At 37.6% G+C, this 20826-nt stretch overlaps 1 protein-coding gene across 1 annotated transcript in view; it reads left to right on the forward strand.

The window, feature by feature from the left end:
* Positions 1–20826, forward strand: part of COL12A1 (collagen type XII alpha 1 chain) — a gene marked incomplete at both ends in the record, with an annotated part of 98799 nt that overhangs the window by 30653 nt on the left and 47320 nt on the right. The window contains 18 exons of the mRNA XM_084262139.1: positions 1484–1753; positions 3575–3841; positions 5727–5919; positions 6622–6743; positions 9283–9432; positions 9518–9637; positions 10177–10341; positions 10531–10677; positions 12377–12516; positions 13688–13817; positions 14841–14986; positions 15261–15390; positions 16075–16214; positions 16965–17094; positions 18239–18378; positions 18641–18773; positions 18868–18894; positions 19207–19349. Coding sequence (XP_084118265.1) covers positions 1484–1753; positions 3575–3841; positions 5727–5919; positions 6622–6743; positions 9283–9432; positions 9518–9637; positions 10177–10341; positions 10531–10677; positions 12377–12516; positions 13688–13817; positions 14841–14986; positions 15261–15390; positions 16075–16214; positions 16965–17094; positions 18239–18378; positions 18641–18773; positions 18868–18894; positions 19207–19349 — 2693 coding nt within the window. The remainder of the gene's footprint in view (positions 1–1483; positions 1754–3574; positions 3842–5726; positions 5920–6621; positions 6744–9282; positions 9433–9517; positions 9638–10176; positions 10342–10530; positions 10678–12376; positions 12517–13687; positions 13818–14840; positions 14987–15260; positions 15391–16074; positions 16215–16964; positions 17095–18238; positions 18379–18640; positions 18774–18867; positions 18895–19206; positions 19350–20826) is intronic.

The raw sequence follows: 20826 nt of genomic DNA on the forward strand, positions 1-20826 counted from the left end.
ATCCTTGTTACACTGTAAGAATTGTTTTCAGATAGGTTGATTCTAATTTCCATTCATCATTAAACTGAGTGGGATTCATTGTCTCAGTTTTAGTGTTGTACTGGCAACGAGACATTTCCAAATGAAGCCTTTCTACAGGTAGTTCTGTTTGCTCCTGTGGGATTATGTTTGGGAATTATGGTGGAAGTGAAAGACAAATGGAGATGAGAAGTGGGAACACTATATGTGTATATGACTATGAGCAGCTTGTTGCTCAGTCTTGGACTGAAACTGCCTCAGGCTTCTGAAAACAGTGAGATCTGTTCTTGCCATGAATCTGAGCAGTATAGATTGCGTAGGTACTGAATTTCTCTGTGTTCGGAGAATTTTGACTCTGGTCCTGTGGTTGCTGTGGTATAATATAGGGATATACTTTTGTCAGTGCAGGTAAAACTTAACTGTGATGCCATGAGGCCATCTCAAGTGGTTTAAGTCTTCCTGCTAAGCAGTTTCTCAGGAATGTCCTGTAGACCACAGAGAATACACCCCAAAGAACCCATCTCTTCTGTGTCTATGTGAATCTGGTTTTCTAGATCCCTTTAGCAGATTTTTCTACAGAGGGGCCATTGCATTAAACCCAGCAGTCAGCACTCCTTTCCTGCCATCAAAAGCCAGCCACCGCAATAGGAAAATTGAACATATGTTATAAGTGTATGTGAAACATTAAACAGAGGCACTCTTTGCACTGTACCACTTTAGACCAAAGAGCTCCATTTTTAAGCAGTGGAATTACTCTGGTGTGTTAGGTGAGACTCATGCATCCAGCTGACAACTGGATTTCACAGACTAGCAGGCTGTTTCCTTCATTCCAAGCTGGATGGAACAAACTACAGGAAAGAAAGACATACAAGTCTTATGAACAGAAAGACGGAGAATGCTTTCTTCTGTAACTGTGGCATACTGCAAATGAATTGTAAACGTAAAATAAAATACCTGATAGATCTGGTTAGCAGTAATCTGAGAGATAAGAGTAGCACTATTAAATAAGAAGGTAAGATTGTCAGAGAGACTGTTTCACTCAGGTAAAAGTCTCCTTCATTTATCCCCCAGAAAAAAAAAAAATTACAAACATAAGGACGAAAATGAATGAATTAAATACAATTATTTACTTGAGAGTTAAAACCTTCCTAAATGAGGTGCAGAACATTTAAACACTGGCTTAATTCCGAGTCTTTGATTAATGCCATTTTTATTTTGCATATTCTAAAACATAGCTACTAAATATCTTGCATGGCAAGGGATTATTTGTAGTCTAAAGAGCTTTAAGCATTTTGTTAAAAAAAACTCCATAAATTTTCTCTTGGAACTACAAATATATGTTAATGCTAATAATGATGGGAGAAGTTTGATTTTGCTCTTATGATCACTTTATTTTTCCATTTGTACTTCATTGCCTTTTTCTATCTGTATGTTAAAGTTGATTTGCTCTTTTTTTTCCTTGCAGAACGTGGTTCACCACGTAATTTGGTTACCACTGACATAACTGACACTACAGTTGGGCTATCATGGACACCAGCTCCAGGAGCAGTTAATGACTATAGGATAGTATGGAAATCACTTTATGATGATACGATGGGAGAGAAGAGAGTCCCTGGCAAAACAGTGGATGCTGTGATAGAAGGCTTGGAGCCAGAGACTAAATACAGGATTTCAGTGTATGCAACCTACAGCAGTGGAGAAGGAGACCCAGTAGAAGGGGAGGCTTTTACTGATGGTAAGTGTGGTATAACATTACAGAACATTTCATCAAGAACAGAATATTTTGTAGTATTTTGTAATATTTTGTAATATTCTGTTCTAGCTCAGGCAATTCTGGCTTTTTGTTTGACCATTAAAAAAAAAAAAGGGGGGGGGGGAAACTCTTCAGTGTCATGTAGGTTTGGAATCAGCAAGTCTTACTTCCTATTTAAGATACGATTTTGTTTGCATATTATTCTAAAGCCAGCCTTTCATATGTTTAATGTGACTGCTGGAAATCAGGTGGAAGAAATACTATGGATAAAGTAAGGAGGAAAGGTGGGGTAAATTCCCACAGAATCAATTAATTTCCTTTCCAAACTATTGCTCTTTCCAGTCTTAACAGTCTTCAAACACATGCTCACTGGGTGTTTTTTTCTGTTTGTTGTTTACCTTTCCCAAGACTCTTCTTTTTCCTTATTTGCTAAACATTATGTACAATTAGTCAAAGCAGTCTCAGGCCTCTTCTGCAGCGTAGGGAAAGTAAGAACACTGGGAGGCCAAGGATAGCTGGTTACTGTAGAGCAAGAACTGCTAAGTAGAGGAGGTAGAATGAATGAAGGGATGCCCCACATCAGCCTTGATGTTCCTGGTTTTTGCCTGAAGGGGCCATGTGAAGACCAAGCCTGAGTTTATGCTTTGGGCAAGCATGATGTGTGCTTACACATTCTTGTACTCTATTCTAAGCATCTGTTTTGACTACTGAAGGAGACAGACTGTTGAACTATGTTAACCTTTGTCCTTGACCCAGTATAGTTGCTCCTCAGGACTCACAAGAGTAGTTTATTGATGCCATTTTCAAGAGCTGATTCCCCAGAGCCAGACTGCTGTCCCACATCTTCCTCCTTTCTTCAAGAACAGCAGCATTAACCATCCAGCCTTTTCCACGTTAAGTAGTCAGTTTAGCCATATAATTTGTGTTGCCTGAAGGAACCTGCTGTCAGGCCTATCAATAGATCTGGACCTGAGACTAACTAAAATTGCGTCTTTCTGTTTCAAACATAATTAGAAATTCCCAGTTCCTAGGACTAGGAGAGAATACTCTCTCCTGTAATGCCTACTTTACCTTGTGATGAAATACCAGCTGATTCTGGCATGCCGAGAAGGTTCTGTTTTGCCAAAACCTAGATGGCTTATTCCATCTGACAGCCAGCATAACGTACCTTTCAGTTCACTTCAGATCATTTGTAACATTTGTACAGTCTGGAAAATATCTCTTAGAAGCTGAGTGCTGCAGTCTGTAGAGAAAATGCTTTATTAGCTCCTGTGCTTATTTCAGCACGTATGCTACCCTGCAGATTTTCCAAGCATTTGGAAAGTCACTCACCACTATTTGTGGAGCCCAACACCCAGCAGTTTAGATATTTACTAGTACATTATCAGAGCTGTAAACTTGAAACTCAGAAAATCTTAACTCTATTGGATATTGTGTTCATTAAAAAAAAGCTTTATTATTTATTACTTTCATTTGAGTGTACTGAATCTATTATTTAGCAGATCATTGCAAAGTGTGGCTAAATAAAACTCCCAGTTGTACTGTGTGATCATGTAATTTATGTTTCTCTTTTTTTTATATATCTATTGTGAAAAACACGTTTCTGTTTTAGTCCATTATAATTAAAAAATAATTTAACAATGGTCTGTGAAATTCCCTGTGTCTTCCCCACAATCAAATCCTGTAGTTTTAGAGGGCAGAGTTATTTTTTTAAATACATCAGAATTAATTTTGTAGACATGCATTTGAACATATGTTTATGTGACAAAAGTAAACATTTATCCATATTTTTACACTGAAAAGTGTCACCAAATGCCAGGACTGTGACAGTAGACAACGAAACAGAAAATACCATGAGAGTTACGTGGCAACCTTCACCTGGGAAAGTCTTGTCTTACCGTGTGTACTACCGACCACGCAGTGGAGGAAGGCAGATGTTCGGGAGAGTAAATGCTCCTGCTACCAGCATAGTCTTAAAGCGACTTAAGCCAAGAACTACATATGACCTCAGTGTTGTTCCAATTTATGATTTTGGGCAAGGAAAATCAAGAAAAGCAGAAGGAACAACAGGTATGTATTGCAAGCTTGTACAGGATTTGATAATTAAAGTTTTGTGCTTAAAATTAATAATCATGACACATAGAAAAATATGGTGGAGTCTGCCAAGATAATGAATTAACCATCAAATTGAAGAAAATGTTAGATGTTAAAAAGAGAATTTGATTTGTTTGAAAATTCTTGATGGCATAGCCTGACCACAACTTTTTGCTGTTGATATTGAGGGTGTAAATGTGATGCAAAATCCAGTTGAAAATTTTAGACTTGCTTTGAAACACTGCCATGAAAAGTCAAAACAAAGTACTTTGTAAAGAAGACAGTTTATCAGCAGACTAATTAATCAAAGGCTGTTAGTTGTTTCACAGTTTGCATTTTAGTCCTGGGTATTGATTAAATAGTTCCCCAACATCCTGTTAATTAGATTTGTCTTCTTTGGTCACCATAATTTCTGTGGAAAAAGGGGAGTAGATGATCTTAAGAGTTTTCAGTGGAAGCCTGACCTCAGAGACCATGGTCTGTTGAACAAAATGTCTTCTCTCTCAGAAGCTGAAACTCTAAAACATTTATTAAGTACTGGTGAGGGGATTTTTATGGCAAAAGCAGAACTCGTTTTCTACTCTGCCTTTAGTATGTATCTGGTGCTGGTCTTTTATTTTGTAAGCAAATGATTTCTTGATATCCAGATCTAATCAAACAGATTTAAATAATTGTGATGGTAATCACTATTTGGAAGCAAGTAGACCCCAAGAGGTCTTATTAGTTGACGCCATGATAATTCAGGGAAGACTGTCATGGGAGACAGGCTGTATTTTGCCTTGTGAGTGGGAGTCTGTCTCCTGTTTCTTAGCAGAATTCACAATCTGAGGACCTATATGATCTTTCAGCTATAGTTAGACAATTCCGCAGACATGAGATAATGCAAACTCTCCCCCCACCCCCCAACCTGTTCACTCCAAAGCTATGGTCATGAATTTCTGTTTAATTCCCATTTCTGCAATTTTGATATTACACTACTACAGTATTTTTCTACAACTGCACTTTAGATTTACAGAAAAGCAAAGGTGATGCAGAAGCTAGCAGCAGGCTTGTTAACCACTCTCTCCGTGAGTACTGACCTGCAATCGGTAGCTGTTAGTCTTCAGAGGAAGTTCCTCTTGACCTAAAAACCTCAAGCTGTTTGGCTGGCACTCCTCTGAAGAATCATTTTTTGACATAGTGCCACACCTGTGGTTGGTGAAGTTGCTTGAGCTGCCAGGCCCTAAGTCTCTAAAGGGAGAGGACTGTTGGCAGGACCTTTTCTATGAGAGGATCATTGTTTCCACCTTGTCCATGCTATGACCTCTAGAACCCAGAGCTCTGAGGAGGAAGCAGCTTGGATGACCGAGTCCTGGCTGTATGTGACTTATGCTGCAGTAACTACTGATTTTTCTAGTGTTGGTTTGAGAAGAAGCTGCTTCTATTTCTCACTTTTGGTCTATGTGGCTTACCTACTTGTTGCCATTTAAAGAGAGAGGGCTAGTCTAAGCTGGGAATCTAGGTGTTCTCTATAATTAACAGAAAGACTAACCATGTCCACCTATTGTCAACATTTATTGTAAGATCAGATGGACGTTTAAGATGGGCAAGTTGAATTGCTATCTATCCCTCAGTCCATTTGACTGTAGAGGGAGCCTTGATAAAAAACTTAGCTCACTGGTTAGACAGCTATAACTAAATTAAGTGAATATCACCTTTTACCTCTTGATACCTGTCTTTATGCCAATGAGGAGCACAGAGTTTAGGACTGCCACTAATACTGGATGTGCATATACATTTTTTTCATAAAAGCATACCTGTTGATTATTTTTTTTTTCTATAAGTATACCTGATTTAAACCATGTTTTCCCCATCATTATAGCCTCTCCCTTTAAGCCCCCTCGAAATCTGAGAACTTCTGATTCAACTATGTCAAGTTTCCGAGTAACCTGGGAGCCAGCCCCAGGGCGGGTGAAGGGGTACAAAGTAACTTTCCACCCTACTGAAGATGACAGGAGTCTTGGAGAATTAATAGTGGGACCATATGACAGCACAGTGGTACTGGAGGAGCTTAGGTATGGATAACAATTCTTGGTTTCTGTTGTGGTTTTGGTTGTTTTTTAATAACTTAGGCTTTCCTTTAATTGTGATCTGGGATAGAAATACATGGCAAAATATACTGTAAGGAAGATTTTTGGCATCAAGGTATGAGGATCTTCTTATGCAGTCTCTGAAAAGCATCTGGCAGGATGCTTTCTGAGATTATGCATTCACATCACTTGTATTCTCACAGGAACTGAAGGAGGCAAAGATGCGGACAGAGGCTGTGTTCTGTGTTTCACATATAAGAAAGCTAATGAGACACTGGAGAAAGTTGGGATTTCTAAAGTTTCCTCCTCCTTTACCTCATGTTTGTTAAAAATTTTAGTTTAGTTCTTGATTCACTTTCTCAGAGTTCTGGATTTATAAAGTAGGCTTCAGACCATGCTGAAATAGGATCATTAAAAGTCTTTAATTACTCAAATGAAGAAGGCTACAAATTTAAGCACAGAATGTAGGATCAGCTTTTAAATTGTAGAAAATTCACTGTCTTGTTGAAGAGCTAGTCTTTGGACTTCACATTTTCACACCTTCTTTTCCATAGTGTGTGTGGCTGTGGGTTTGTGTGTGTTTTGGTTTGTTTTGGGATTTTTTTCTGTGAAAATTTTGTAAGTGAAGTGTCAGCATTTAGCTAGCCAAGTGACTTTACTTACAGTACATTTGCTTAACTATTCCAGAGCAGGAACTACCTATAAGGTAAATGTTTTTGGAATGTTTGATGGAGGAGAGAGCAGCCCCCTGGTTGGACAAGAGATGACTACCCTTTCAGATACTACTTTGGAGCCATTTTTATCTAGAGGTAAACGTGATTTAATTGAATTGAAGAAGTGGCAATCTTGACTTTTAGATAAAAAAAAGATCAAAACTTTACCAGCATTTCCTTATAGTTTTTCTAATGCACATACATGTTTATTTACAGGATTCAGTATATTCCCTACCCTGATGACGTAACTCCTGGTCTGAAATGACCGCTATGCCCAGTTCATGACTCTAGTTCACTATACTCTTTAGATGATCTTAGAAAGATGACAACTCAGGCAACCCATGGTTTGCTGATTACTCAAAGGCATCTGCATTGCATTTTCAAACCGTCCACATCTGTGTTAAATCACATAAGGTCAAATTCTTGAATAGAGATCATGACTTGTCTACAGGGGTGTTCAAAGCAGTAGAACAAAGAATTTTAAGCACATCTTTAGCCCTTTACTAGTCTGTATATGGTGACTTTTCCTTTTAAGACTATGATCATATAATGAAAAAAAATCTGATAGTTGTGAATGTCCTGGTATTGTATATTATGTAAACTTATACTCAACCATTATTTGGGTTTTTGGGGGGGGTTTGTTTTTTTTCCCCAAAGAAGGAAGATATTTAATTCAGAAATGCAAATGCTGAGTGCTTTTCATTTTCTATGAATGTTAGGATAGCAGCTCCTTTGGTGGGGTTAATGGACAAATAATTGTGCCCACCATACTCCAATATCCAGAGCTCAGTCCTCCTTTATGGAAAACATAAAGAAGCAGGTCTTTGCTTCTTAATAGACAAGTATACACACAGAAGTAAAAACTTTTCTCCTCTGCCATTTTGCAGTTTGCACAAGCATCAGAGAGAATTTGTCTAGGAGACAGCTCCTAACTGCAAAGACCTTTCAGAGTTAAAGAAAATTGATAGTTGACTCTATATTATTTTTCCTTAACCTCTTTAACATTTTGTTTACACACTGGACTGAGTAAAAAGTACTCACCTTTAGTAACTTTATTGACAGCATTTTTAGAAAGTTGTTAATTAATTGCTGTCCCACTCTAATGCAAGAAGGTAAAACTGAGAAAAACAGGCCATCAGTGACATTAGTGTAAAGCTGTAATAAGTCTGGCAGAAAAATAATTGCACTAAGAGTGGTTTGTTATTCTTTTTATTACACCATCTGTCATTTCTGTCTTCAGGGTTATATTATTTAAGCTAATTAGTTTTATTAATGCATGGATTTGAGTCATGGTTAATGTGAAAAATTAATTTTATATCTGGGACTGTAAATGTAATAGTACATTATTTATTAATAGGGGAAAAACATCACCCTAGGTCTGGTGCCTTTGCTAGAATTTTCCATGTGGGGAACTGTGGCAGTTGGAAGAAAAATAAAAGTCAAAATAGTTTAACTTTTATATTGTACATGAATCTAACTTTAACTTTCAGATTAAAGTTATGCATGCAATTTTTTAAACTAACATGGTTTTACTTAAACCCTACTCCCAACTGATTTTATTGTCCTGACTAAAGACTAGATCTATATTTTCTATGCAGAAGAGGATCATGCTTTTAACTCCCAGGTACATGGAATAGTTATATACATGAATCTGCAGTGTTGGATCAATTATATGGAACATATATGAAATCACAATATCTTTCAACTGTGATGAGTGTGGCTGATTTTTCTCAATGGGATTTCTTCCATATAAAGACCAGAAGCTCTGATGGCAGGAAGCCAGAAAATTTGCAGCTGGTAACACAATCTACAGGAAAAGAGAGAGAGCAAGGATTTTTTTTTTTCCAAATGACTGTGGATAAAATAATTGTGTCTTTCTGCTTTGTATAAATATTTTGTGATTTTTCCCTTGTGATGAAAAAAATACGATGCATATTTTATTCTGTAATTTGTAAACTGAAGATCTATGAAATAACTTCCTACCTTTTCAGAAAATTGCAGCTTTATATAAATGTTTGTTCTTGTCCCCTTTCTATCTTTTTGCCTGTGTTTATGTTTGTGTATCTTCTCTAAATTGTGTTCTTTCTTTCAACCACTTGTATCACTATGTCTTTTCCCCTGAAAATTCAGAAATACCCTTTATTTGAAAGTGGTTGTATTATGTGCTATTAATTCCACTATTACATAGTTGAAAATTAAGCAGTAGTCTTAGTTATCCATGACAGACTGTAAATTTGGATAATCTGGTAGCTACCATGTCAGTGGTTAGTTTAGTACTCTTTTACAAAACCTCTGAAATCAAGTTATCAACTGTCTTTATTAAAGACCAAAACAGATAATGGCATAACAATAGAGAACTGGCCTTGACATTTGCAAAGGCTTATTTATAAAAAGAAACATACATGAAGAAATTTGTACAGTTTTTGCCATGGAACCAGTGACTAGTGTGAGTAACGTTCACAAATAGGTCATACTTGACAGAGTGCCAGTGAATAAAACTAGAGCTATTTTGGAAGCTAACTCATGACATATGTCATATAAAAGGATGGGGAAAGAAAGCTATCCTGCTAAGGCTGTATTTTTCTGGTTGAAATCTATCATGCTAAGGTTATATTTTTTCTGGTTGACATGGCAGGTTTAGAGTGTAGAACCAGAGCAGAAGCTGATATTGTGCTGCTGGTGGATGGCTCCTGGAGTATCGGGCGGCCAAATTTTAAAACTATCAGGAACTTCATTTCCCGCATTGTTGAAGTTTTTGATATTGGTCCTGACAAAGTGCAGATTGGTAAGTCTTCATATGTTGGAGGGAGAATGAGGCATAGCTGCTACACAGTCACACAATAACTGAATAAGGATGCCTTTTTTTCCAGGTCTTGCACAGTATAGTGGAGATCCCAGGACAGAATGGAATCTCAATGCTTACCGAACCAAGCAGGCTTTGTTAGATGCTGTAACCAACTTACCATACAAGGGAGGCAATACTCTAACAGGTATGTCACACTGCTAGGATTTTATTAAACTCCAATAAAAATAATTCTAGTAGCTGACGCTGGTATTGTTCAGTGAGCTCAAATTTGTCCATGAAGAAAGGGCCTTATAGTTCAGTTCAGTATATTTGGAAGAGAACAGGCATAGCATAGATATATAAACTCAGTGGAAGTATAGAGAAACGTGGTGAAGGACAGCTTGGATGATGAAGAGCTTGGGTTGCTGTTGAGCATATGAGAAGAAAAAGCAGTTCCATGTCATGGTTGGGATGAAGGCAAGGTGAGGATCCTGAAGGGAGGCTAGAGGAAATAGGAGAGTGATGCATAGAAGGTAAGAGATTGGAGACTTTTAGAGGCTGAAATAGTATCAGTTGCTAAGTCTAGATAATGGGCTGCAACTAGATTCCTAGTGCTTTTCTAAGGAAGTAAATTGTGGAATGACATTGCCAGAGTGAAATCACTAGGATGAAATATTCTCCTTTACCATGATTACTATATGGAAGTAGTTTATAGCAATGGTGATCTTATTTGTATAATTCTAGGAATGGCTTTGGATTTCATCTTAAAAAACAACTTCAAACAAGATGCAGGCTTAAGGCCCAGGGCTCGCAAAATTGGTGTTCTCATCACTGATGGAAAATCACAAGATGACGTAGTCACCCCTTCAAGAAGACTCAGAGATGAAGGAGTGGAGCTTTATGCAATTGGTAAGTATTCTATGAAGAGGTGACCTGTGCCAGCTCTCTGCTGCCCATCTCTAAATGCACAGAGAAGTGGCCACATACATAAATACCTAAAAGGACATTCAAATAATGTGTTTAGACACTTACGGTCATGGTGTTCTGTTTCATAGCCATAATTTCTAACAACTTTTGTTTTCATGTCTTCTCTGTAAGGTATTAAAAATGCAGATGAAAATGAATTGAAGCAGATTGCAACGGATCCAGATGACATCCATGCTTACAATGTTGCAGATTTCTCCTTCCTGGCTAACATTGTTGATGATGTAACCACAAATCTTTGTAACAGTGTGAAAGGTCCAGGTACACCACATTTTCATTCTAATTCATGCTTTTTTCCATTTATGTGCTTGCACTGCTAATTCCTTTCTGTTATTTATTTGGAACACTGAATAGCCCTGGGCTGTTTTTTCAGCTGCTGGTGTGAGGAAGTTGTGCAGACCACCTGGACTACCCTGCAGGGGTTCTTAATTTCCTTTCAACAATGACTGTGTTATACCTAACACAGCATGACATGGCTGGACATGCCTTCTTTTCTCCCTGAGTCAGGAAGTATGTTGCTCAGTGTGTCACCTTTTTGCTTATTGTGGCAGGTTCTTTGATGATACTCATCCAATAAGGAAAATTTCAGCAAGCCTGCTCTTTTCAAGTATTAATAGCTGACACCCCAAAAGCAAAGCTGATGTTTTGGGTTTGCATGGCAACATTTTGGAAGCAGGGAGGGCTATGAGAGTGTCTTCTGTAAGAAGCAGGTGGATGCCTGAAGGAGGCTGTGATCCTGATGGAAGCCCATACTGGAGCAGGTTCCTTGCAGAACCTGTGGAGAGAAGACCCCTGGACCTGCTGGAGCAGGTTTGCTGGCAGGACTTGTGACCCTGTGGTGAACCCACACTGGAGCAGTCTGTTCCCGAAGGACTGCACCTATGGAAGGGACTAAACTAAAGTTTCTGGGGGAGGGGAACCTCGATCTGTCCCACACCTACCAGTTTGATGCCATTGCCAGCAATAGATGCCTGGAATTGGGATAAGGATCACAGGTCAGTAGAAGGGAACCTAACGCATAGCACAAAGGGATCCAGTGACTCCAGCAAGTCAGTCAGCTTCATGAACTTCATCAGCAAATCATCAGCTTCATCTTTAACTTAAATTTCTCTATGCAAATGCATGTAGCATTGGGAATAAACAAGAAGAGTTAGACACATGCACACACCTGCAGAGCTATGATCTTATTGGCATCATGGAGATATAGTGAGATGGCTCCTATGACTGGAGTGCTGGAATGGAAGGATACAGGATCTTTAGGAAGGACAGGCAGAGGAGATGAGGAAGGGGTGTCTCCATCTATGTCAATGACCAAGTGTGGTGTATGGAGCTTCACCTGGGGATGAATGAGGAGCCAACTGAGAGTTTATGGGTCAGGATTAAAGGGAGGGCAGATAAAGGGGTATTACAGTGGGGGGGCTGCGACAAGCCACCCGACAGAGAGGAGCAACTTCATGTTCACATTGGTTTAATTTCTTCCTTCTTGAATCTGATTTGATTGGTAAGAAGTTAAATTATTTTTCCCCAAGTCATTTCTGTTTTGTCTGTGACGGTAATTGGTGGGTGATCTCTGTACTTATCTTGACCCATGAACCTTTTGTTATATTTTCTTTACACTGTCCAGCTGAGGAGGAAAAAGATAGAGCTGCTTTGGTGGGTACCTGGCCTTCAGCCAGGGTCAACCCACAACAGCCAAGCATGGAAAACTGTTAATGTTGGTTGATGTTTCTCCAGTGAAACACTAGTGTTGAAGATGGAGTAGGAATGATCAGGAGCTTGTTTGGTCTTGAGGGTGTAAGAGTGTGATCTCTTCACACAGTTATTTTAAGAATTCCTGAGGAAACAGAAACACTAACAAGCACCTTAAGATATTTTTTCCCTAGGCGACATTTTGTCTCATGTTTTTATTCTTAATCAAACAAGATAAATTAGTGATTTTTAAATTTGCTTTCATATTTAGGTGATTTACCACCTCCCTCTAACTTAGTTATTTCGGAAGTGACACCTCGTTCTTTCAGACTGAGATGGAGTCCACCTCCTGAGAGTGTTGATAGATACAGAGTTGAATATTACCCTACTTCTGGAGGTAGCCCGCAACAGGTTAGTAATATGTGTGCATCTCTGACATAGTCCATAATAATCTTGGACTTCCAGATCACAGTAATGTCATTCTGCAATTTGTGCTGTGTATGGTGCAACAATAAATGAAAAAAGGTTCCCAAGGTCAAGAATATCACACCTCAATAAATGATACACAAAATTACAACATGTAGGAGCATAACGATGAGTTTAGTTGTTTTAAGATCATGAATCCAAAATCTATTTCTTAATTGACTGATATTTCTAATAACTCTTCCTTTTTTTCATATTCCATTGTCATGTATTGGTTTAAATGTTTTTAGTTGAAATTTTTTGAGCATACTCATGGTAGGCTCAGTGCCCTTTTAGTATGTTTCCTTTTGAGGTAGTGCTTAGATTAATATCGTATGATAGTCCTTTGAATTTTTGCCTAAGCATATCCTCCAGACGGTGTAATGCAGAGGGTCAAACTCATCTTGTTGTCATCATCTATATTCTAGACAGAGAGCCAGTGACTGTCCCCGCCCTTGCCTCTAGGCTATCTGAATTGCTCATCACTCTCTTGAACCAGACATAATAGCATTTGGGAGAAGGAAATTCGGCACCTCTGTGTACCCAACTGTGAATTACCCATTTCTGAATGATGTTTTTAAAATGTAACACAGATTTGACTCAAGAAGAAATTAATCTTAGTAAATCATGACTTTGGGATTAAGGTCAGAGCAGCCATGCCAGAGCACACTGATTTAACAGCTTGACTGCTTGCTGGCATTTCTGTTCCATAAGGTATTGCTAATGCCATGTCCTGTAGCCATCTAGATTATCCTGTGTGTTTAAAACTTCTTTCCAGAGTAGTAACATATAACTCTTGTACTTTCTTTATGTGGCTGAGTAATATAAATGTATAAACTATGTGAAAGCAGGATGTACAGGGAGTGCTGCAGTATATATCCAGCTCTGTTGAAAAGAAGTGTCTGTCTGAGGTTTCTCTATGGCAAAAATAATGGTATACTGTCAGACAAAATGCGAAGAGGATGAAGACCATACTTATGAACTTTTTAGTTCCATAACATTGATTTCTGGACAATTTCACAAGCATTGGTTTGCTGATTGTTTTTTTAAATTTTTCTTAGAGATAAGTTTGCAGATGCATTTGTTGCATAATGGTTAACATTACTCCTCCTTTATATAGTTTTATGTAAGTAGGATGGAAACGACAACAGTTCTGAAAGATCTGAAACCCGAAACGGAATATGTTGTTAACGTGTTTTCTGTGGTAGAAGATGAAAGCAGCGAACCGCTGATCGGCAGGGAAACAACTTGTAAGTTAGAAATGAAACTCGAATAACATGTTAACTCCCAGCTTGGCCAATGGGGAACTGTCCAGTAGAACTTTTAGTGCTATGGACTTTCTTCATACAGGAAACAATTTTTTTTATTTGAATGACCAAATTGCATTATTTTACACTGGTTGTTCAGATCTTGGCTGAAATAACAAAGCAAAATGGCATTGTAGTAAAAAATGTTTGTTCCAGCTTCTTTCCAAGCTCATAAAGTATGGCAGTGCAAAACTAGGGCAACATACATGAGTTAGAAGACAGAGCTTAGAAATTCCGGAAGTCTGATCATATACAAATGTGCATGCCTTAATTTTTATGCCAGATAATTAATTCTTCCTACTAGCAGGCAGAATACTATAGAAATTAATTCTAATTTTGTAAGATGAACAAAAAGTCCTGTTCAACACAATTACATCACTTCTATGAGGCATAACTTAGCCATTATGTTTCTACTATTAGCTGTCTACTTCATTTATTTTAGGTGTATTTATGCTGAATGCAACATGGGTTGACGTTCCGGTCTCTAATTATGCTTGGTGTTAATTTCACTTGTTTGATTATTGTCTGTTAGGCTTGACATAAACAAAGTATGTACATGAATTTATGAAGTCTGTGATAATTTTCTATGTTTACTTAATAATATGAGAAATATAGAAAGAAAGAAGAAAGTGCAAAAAATCCTTTTAGAAGTACAGATCCCAAACCAGTCACGTTTTTTTCATAGTAGGGTACTCCTGGGTTAATGTCCTGAAATGTTCAAATGTTCCTGTGAAGTCTTGTAAGATAGTTTTAGCTGTGTGTAACAAATCTGTAGCACATTAAAATGTGATAACCTTGTTCTTAAATGAACCACTTAAACACCACTACTTGCAGCATCTCCTTTCTGCTACTCATAATGTACCCTAATACCCAAGTGCAATATTTTCAGTGGTGCTATCTGTGAGGTAAAATGTGAAAGGTGAAGAAGGTGAAGGAAGTAAATTAATACATATCTCCAATTGTCAGTGCCAATTTCTTCAGTTCGAAACCTGAATGTTTATGACATTGGATCAACTTCCATGCGAGTGAGATGGGAACCTCTCAGTGGAGCTACTGGTTATTTGTTAACATATGAACCTGTGAATGCCACAGTTCCAACCACAGAGAAAGAGGTAAGAGAATTTTCCTTCACTTCCTGTAGTCTGCCAAAACTAAATGAAGAAAAACTGTTAGAATTTTCGTGATACATTACTCAAAAGAGATTGGCATGTATGTCTTGAAGTTCAGGGAACTTACTGGGATATGGTAAACAATGACATCAGTCGAAGCTGTAAATATACTGTGAATTTCACAAATAAAATTCCCATGAAGTTAAATTATTGCTTGCTTTTCTGCCATTGCTTTCTTCATTTTTAAACATGGTGTGGTGTTCTTTTTCATGTGCAGATGCGTGTTGGACCATCAGTGAACGAGGTTCAGCTGGTAGATCTCATCCCCAATACTGAGTACACTTTAACAGCTTATGTAATGTTTGGTGATATCACCAGTGACCCACTCACCACCCAGGAAGTCACATGTATGGACATCTTGATTTTTGTTTTGTTGTTGTGGTTTCAGCAACATTTATCTTTAATTTTATTTAATGTGACAGTTTTTCTATATTTGATATTGTTTAGAAAACTGTCTTTTCCATGTTTTATCCTTTTTCTAACACTCATACATTTCCGAAAGATCTTAAAGGCAATTTAAATGAATTGGGACCATCTATTAAAAAAGAAACAAAAGGGATTTTTTTCCTTGAATGAGGAAGGGAGTTGGCTCGACAATTTCAAGGTTATAGTGTTTTTAAAGGTCTCACTTCTGCTTGGATTAACTTAGAAAGCTTGTTCCTGAATTCTGACATTCTCTTAAGTATAGAAAATGCCAAGGAACCGTGCCATACCAAGGAAAATCAATGATCTAAACATGCCTTCCTTTTTTAAAGTTTTTGCTAGATGTCATTCCTTAAACATTTCCTACTGGCATGTTTCTCAGCTAGAGGCCTGCAATATGGTTACTCATATGTTCTTTAAAAATTTGAAACCCTTAACTGTACATGAAAAGTGTACATAATTTACAGGGGTGAAGCTACTGTAGTTTATAGATATTTTGCTCATTCCTATAACAGTAAGCTCCTAAGCATGAAAATAATTTAATCCATTTTGTGAGAGACCTATACCTCTGCCATGAATAGCACTTTCTACTGTCATTGCTTTTACAGTACCTTTGCCTGGACCGAGAGGTTTAACAATTCAGGATGTTACTCACAGCAGGATGAATGTCATTTGGGATCCTGCCCCAGGGAAAGTTCGAAAATACATCCTCAGTTACAAAATAGCTGATGAAGCAGATGTAAAGAAGGTAAATGACAGGAATATTTTTTGAAAATACTAGAAGACAGGGTTTTTTTGAGAAGCCAGGTTACTAAAATAACAGTAGAAGTGGTATTATAATCTGTTGAAAATAAAGAACATCAGTTCTTAACTGCATCCAGGAAAGAGTACCGATTTCTTGGAAATGTAATAAGCATAAACTAGGTTTCTTTGTGTACTCTCCTCTTACTCCTCCTCCAGAGAGGAAAAGTCCTCAAAGTGACTGGAGAATTTTGCCTGCTTCAATAAATAGCCATTTATAATCTCTTCCTAAGTGTTATCACTTTAGGCACAGTTTACAATTAAGAGGACGGGATCGTGGAATAAAGATATGTTAAGCCCTTTGCACACTGTCAGAACATGTGTAAGCATTCTTAGAGATACTTTGAGTTGTGTAGAAGCTTTCCATAATTGGATTGCTAGGCATGATTCAGTTATTTGGAATACTAGATGTGGTTTTGTAAGGGAATAAGTATTTTCTGGAGATGCAGTCTGTGCCCTCATTTCCAAAAGAATGAAACTGTGAAAGATCCACAAATAGTTCTAGTATCTGAGACAATATGCTTTGGAAGGGAGTTAGTAGATAACACTCAATATTCAGGTGTAAATTTAGGGGCTAATGGCAAAATTTAGAGTGGAATACTTTCCTGTTTTTCAGTACAGGATTTTCTGCCATTTAATCATATGCAGTCAGAAATAGAGCCATTTACAATTCTTAAGTCACTATTTTTATTCCTAGGTCGAAATTGATAGACTGAAAACCAGCACTACTCTCTCTGACCTTTCCTCCCAAACACTGTATAATGTAAAAGTTGTTGCTGTGTATGATGAAGGAGAATCCCTACCGATATCTGCAGAAGCTGTCACTCGTAAGTTTTCCTAATAATCCTTCTTTTAGTTATTCTTATGTTATGTGGCATTTAAGTTGTATGTACTGCAATATGTTACTGAGTTTAGGTGGAAATGTAATTTAATCTGAGAGATATTTTATTTGTATTTTTAGCATTATAATAATCCTTGGGAATCTTGGATCAGTTCAGAGTCCTACTGCAGTAACAATGAGCCTGCTGTCTGCAGAGAAGCAACAGACCTGTGACAGAAGAAAAATTACTTGTGCTTTTAGAGGCAGAAGATGGAGTGTAGGGGTAGAGTTAGTGAGAAAATACGCGGGCAGAGGAAAGGTTTAGCAAGTCTATGCAGGAATCTAGGAGAGTGAGTAGGAAGCTGGGGCATATGCTAGAGGATTAGAGACATGATTTTGCTTCTGATCCAAGAAAGTTTTTGTACCATGGAATGCTAAACTAACCTGTACTTTTAGAGAATAATAAAGGGAGCATTTGAGTAATCTCAACAAATAGAGGCAAGGAAGTGGTGTTGAACAAATGGCACAAGCCGATTTCCGTACAAGTGAGGTGACAGACTGAAAGGAGAAAGCTGCTATCAGAGAAGTCCCCATCCTGATCTATGCTTATGATTTAAGAAGACAGCAAACCAGAAGAGATAGCACAGAAATGAGCAATGTTAACCTTATCACTGTCCCTCACTCTGATGTGGAAAAAGCCTGGTGTATTTTAAAGTGTTTGTGAGATTTGTTTGCTTGCTTTTCTTCTAATCTTCTATAGCTGTGGTTTTGTGTGAGTGTGTGTGTAAGGAAAAAGAGGAGAGCTCTGCCAAACAAATTATTTTTAGTTTACCTGTTTACTAATTTCTTCCCACTGGCTATAATATTTTCCCTCCTTAACCTACAGTTAACCACTGTGATTTCTTCCTACATAAGTGCTGTAATTCAGTCATGATTTATTTGGCTGATATAAAGAATTTTAATATCTGGGAGAAACTTATGCAGAACCTTGACCTCTGTGTGTGGAGCTCATAACCATTCCTCCTAATTCCAAAGTGTAAGAGCTGGGACTTCTACATAATCTTCTAAATTCTTTGTCTGAGTAATTCCTTGGTTTATCTGTATTTATTTTAGTTACATTTTGTGGAATATTTTTCCTTTTTTCATAATAGAGCCTGTGCCAGCACCAATGAATCTCAGAATCACAGATGTAACCACGAATAGTTTCAGAGGAACTTGGGATCATGGAGCTCCAGATGTGTCTCTATATAGAATAACCTGGGGACCCTATGGACGATCGGAAAAACAGGAGGTAAGAATGGATAGTCACCCTAAGATTTTGTGCACAGTGTTTCAGAGGATTTTTTTTTAAAAATCAGAAATGTAATTAATAAATGGCCTATAACTTGCAAGCCCTCCCATTATGCTCAATGGAAATTCAGTAAGAAGGTGTAGAACACATAGTTACATCCACTTGTAGTGACATTACTGTGTAAAAAGTTACTCAGTAATAGCTAATGCATTTGTTTCGACTTCATTTATTTATTTCAAACTTTTAAAAATTTCTCCACAAGACTATCTTAAATGGAGATGAAAATAGCTTGACTTTTCAAAATTTGAATCCGGATACATTATATGACATCTCAGTTACTGCCATCTATCCTGATGAATCGGAAAGTGATGTCCTCATTGGCAGCGAACGAACATGTAAGTAAATGAAGGGTGTGTTGTTATTTACAGTTATTAAATGAGAAGGCATACATGTTCATGAATTCTGAAAACTCTTTCTACTTTTTTGTAGTACCCTTGGTGCCTATCACCACACAAGGTAAGAATCTAATTTCCAGGTATGGTATTACTAAAGAAAACTACCAGCTATTTTTTTTTTAAACTGTGAGGAATGTTGACATTAAGAAGCAGAGATCATTCAGTAAATATTATTGTGCATTTGGAACAATACTAAACACTAGATTACCACATGTTTATTATTTCATAAACATTACAGTTTGTGTTATCCTGTACTTGATAAGTTCTGCTCTTGGTCAGGCATTCATACAGCCCTAAAAGTATGAATGAAGTGTTTGTCCTTTCTTTTTTGCTTGAATTACAAATTTATTCTCTTCTTTATTACATTTCTCAGCCCCAAAGAGCGGCCCACGAAACCTTCAGGTGTATAATGCAACTTCACACAGTTTGACTGTAAAGTGGGATCCTGCCAGCGGTCGAGTGCAGAGATACAGGATCATTTACCAGCCTATCAGTGGGGATGGCCCTGAACAGTCGGTAACTAATTTTGAATTGCTATAGTCATTCAAGCTGAAATGATAGTTGTGAAAATTAATATGTTAGAATATTTTTTATATATTAATCACCTTTTAGGTGAAGATTTATATTTCTAGTGAATAGATATATTCCCACCTTTGTCTTTATCCCCTTTCAGATCCAATGCAAAATGCTCTTTATGGAGCAAAAATAACTTTGGTTACAGCCTGATTTCTTGATAATTTGCATAATCCATAGATAGAACTAGAGTAAAGTTAAAATGTATTGAGGAACAACTCAATCAGCACATGAGACTACAAGTCACAGTTATATAATCATCACAAGAATCAGTAGTATGAACTACCATGACTATTTCAATAACCTAGAGTTTTCCATGCTTTCATAGTGTGGTTCCCGTGCTGTCAGAGTGATTTTTTTCTGTGGAACAGTTAAGTCTGTCTTTTGCCATGCTAGGGACGGAATAACTGCCCAGAATGCAAAAATGAATTTGTGTGAAACATATGCTAAGGAAGCTTTTAAGGTATATCAGTGTCTTTTAATATGAGTGAGCAGCTATAATGATAGGGAGAGCCAGCACCGTATGATGAGCCAGCCTTCCCTGCATCATCAGTAAGAGCTGTGTTGACTACTGGCAGCCTACACAACACAGCCTGGCAATGGTAATTCAGTCAGCCTGTTTATCAGAAATGTGTGCTACTTAAAAATGCCCTGTTCTGCAGTGGGAGGTGGCTGCAGTTACTGCCAAGTGACTCAGAGAAACAGCCTCAGATGAAAAACACTCTCATTTAGCTTGTTTTTCTAATTTAATTGGAGATCACACATGTTCAGAAGCATATCTAGGACTGTTTACTTCAGAGTCAGTAGAATACTTAGGCGCCCATTTTGGTGTCTTCTAAACAACATGCATTTGCATTGAGATAATTGAGCTGTTGAACGAATTGAGTTGTTGAATGCAAGTTTAGTGAGAAATCACTAGAAGGACAAGGAACAGCAGCAGGGTAATTAATATATGTAATTAATTGCTGGTACTGGAGTAAAAAAGAATTATGAGCATTCTGTTGAAATCTGTGTAAAGAATAGACTTAACAGACTTAATTATTCACAATGGAATAGAGCTTGGCAGTCGCAGTTGGAGAAGACACCTCTTTTGTCTGTCTGCAAATTCTCAGTTGTATGATAGTAATTCCTTGTCTGCTCTTTTTGTTACTGTGATATTTGATGAAACTGCAGTTGCTGGGTAGACAGTAGCAGTCTCCCCACTTGAAATGTTTAAAACAGAAATTCTAGAAGTCTTTTCTTCCTTTTTGTGGCATATAATTGCCTCAGCACAAGGAAAGAGCTCGGGTGATTTGAAGTCAGATCTGCAAAAACTGCACACCAAAATCCAGAGAACATCATGATCATTTAGGGCCAGGTCTTGAAAGGCAGATAGATACAAAAATATGGAGACAGCCAAGATGGGATGCTAAAAGCATTT

This window comes from Gallinula chloropus (genome assembly GCF_964237585.1).
Source record: "Gallinula chloropus genome assembly, chromosome: 3".
Classification (NCBI taxonomy): domain Eukaryota; kingdom Metazoa; phylum Chordata; class Aves; order Gruiformes; family Rallidae; genus Gallinula; species Gallinula chloropus.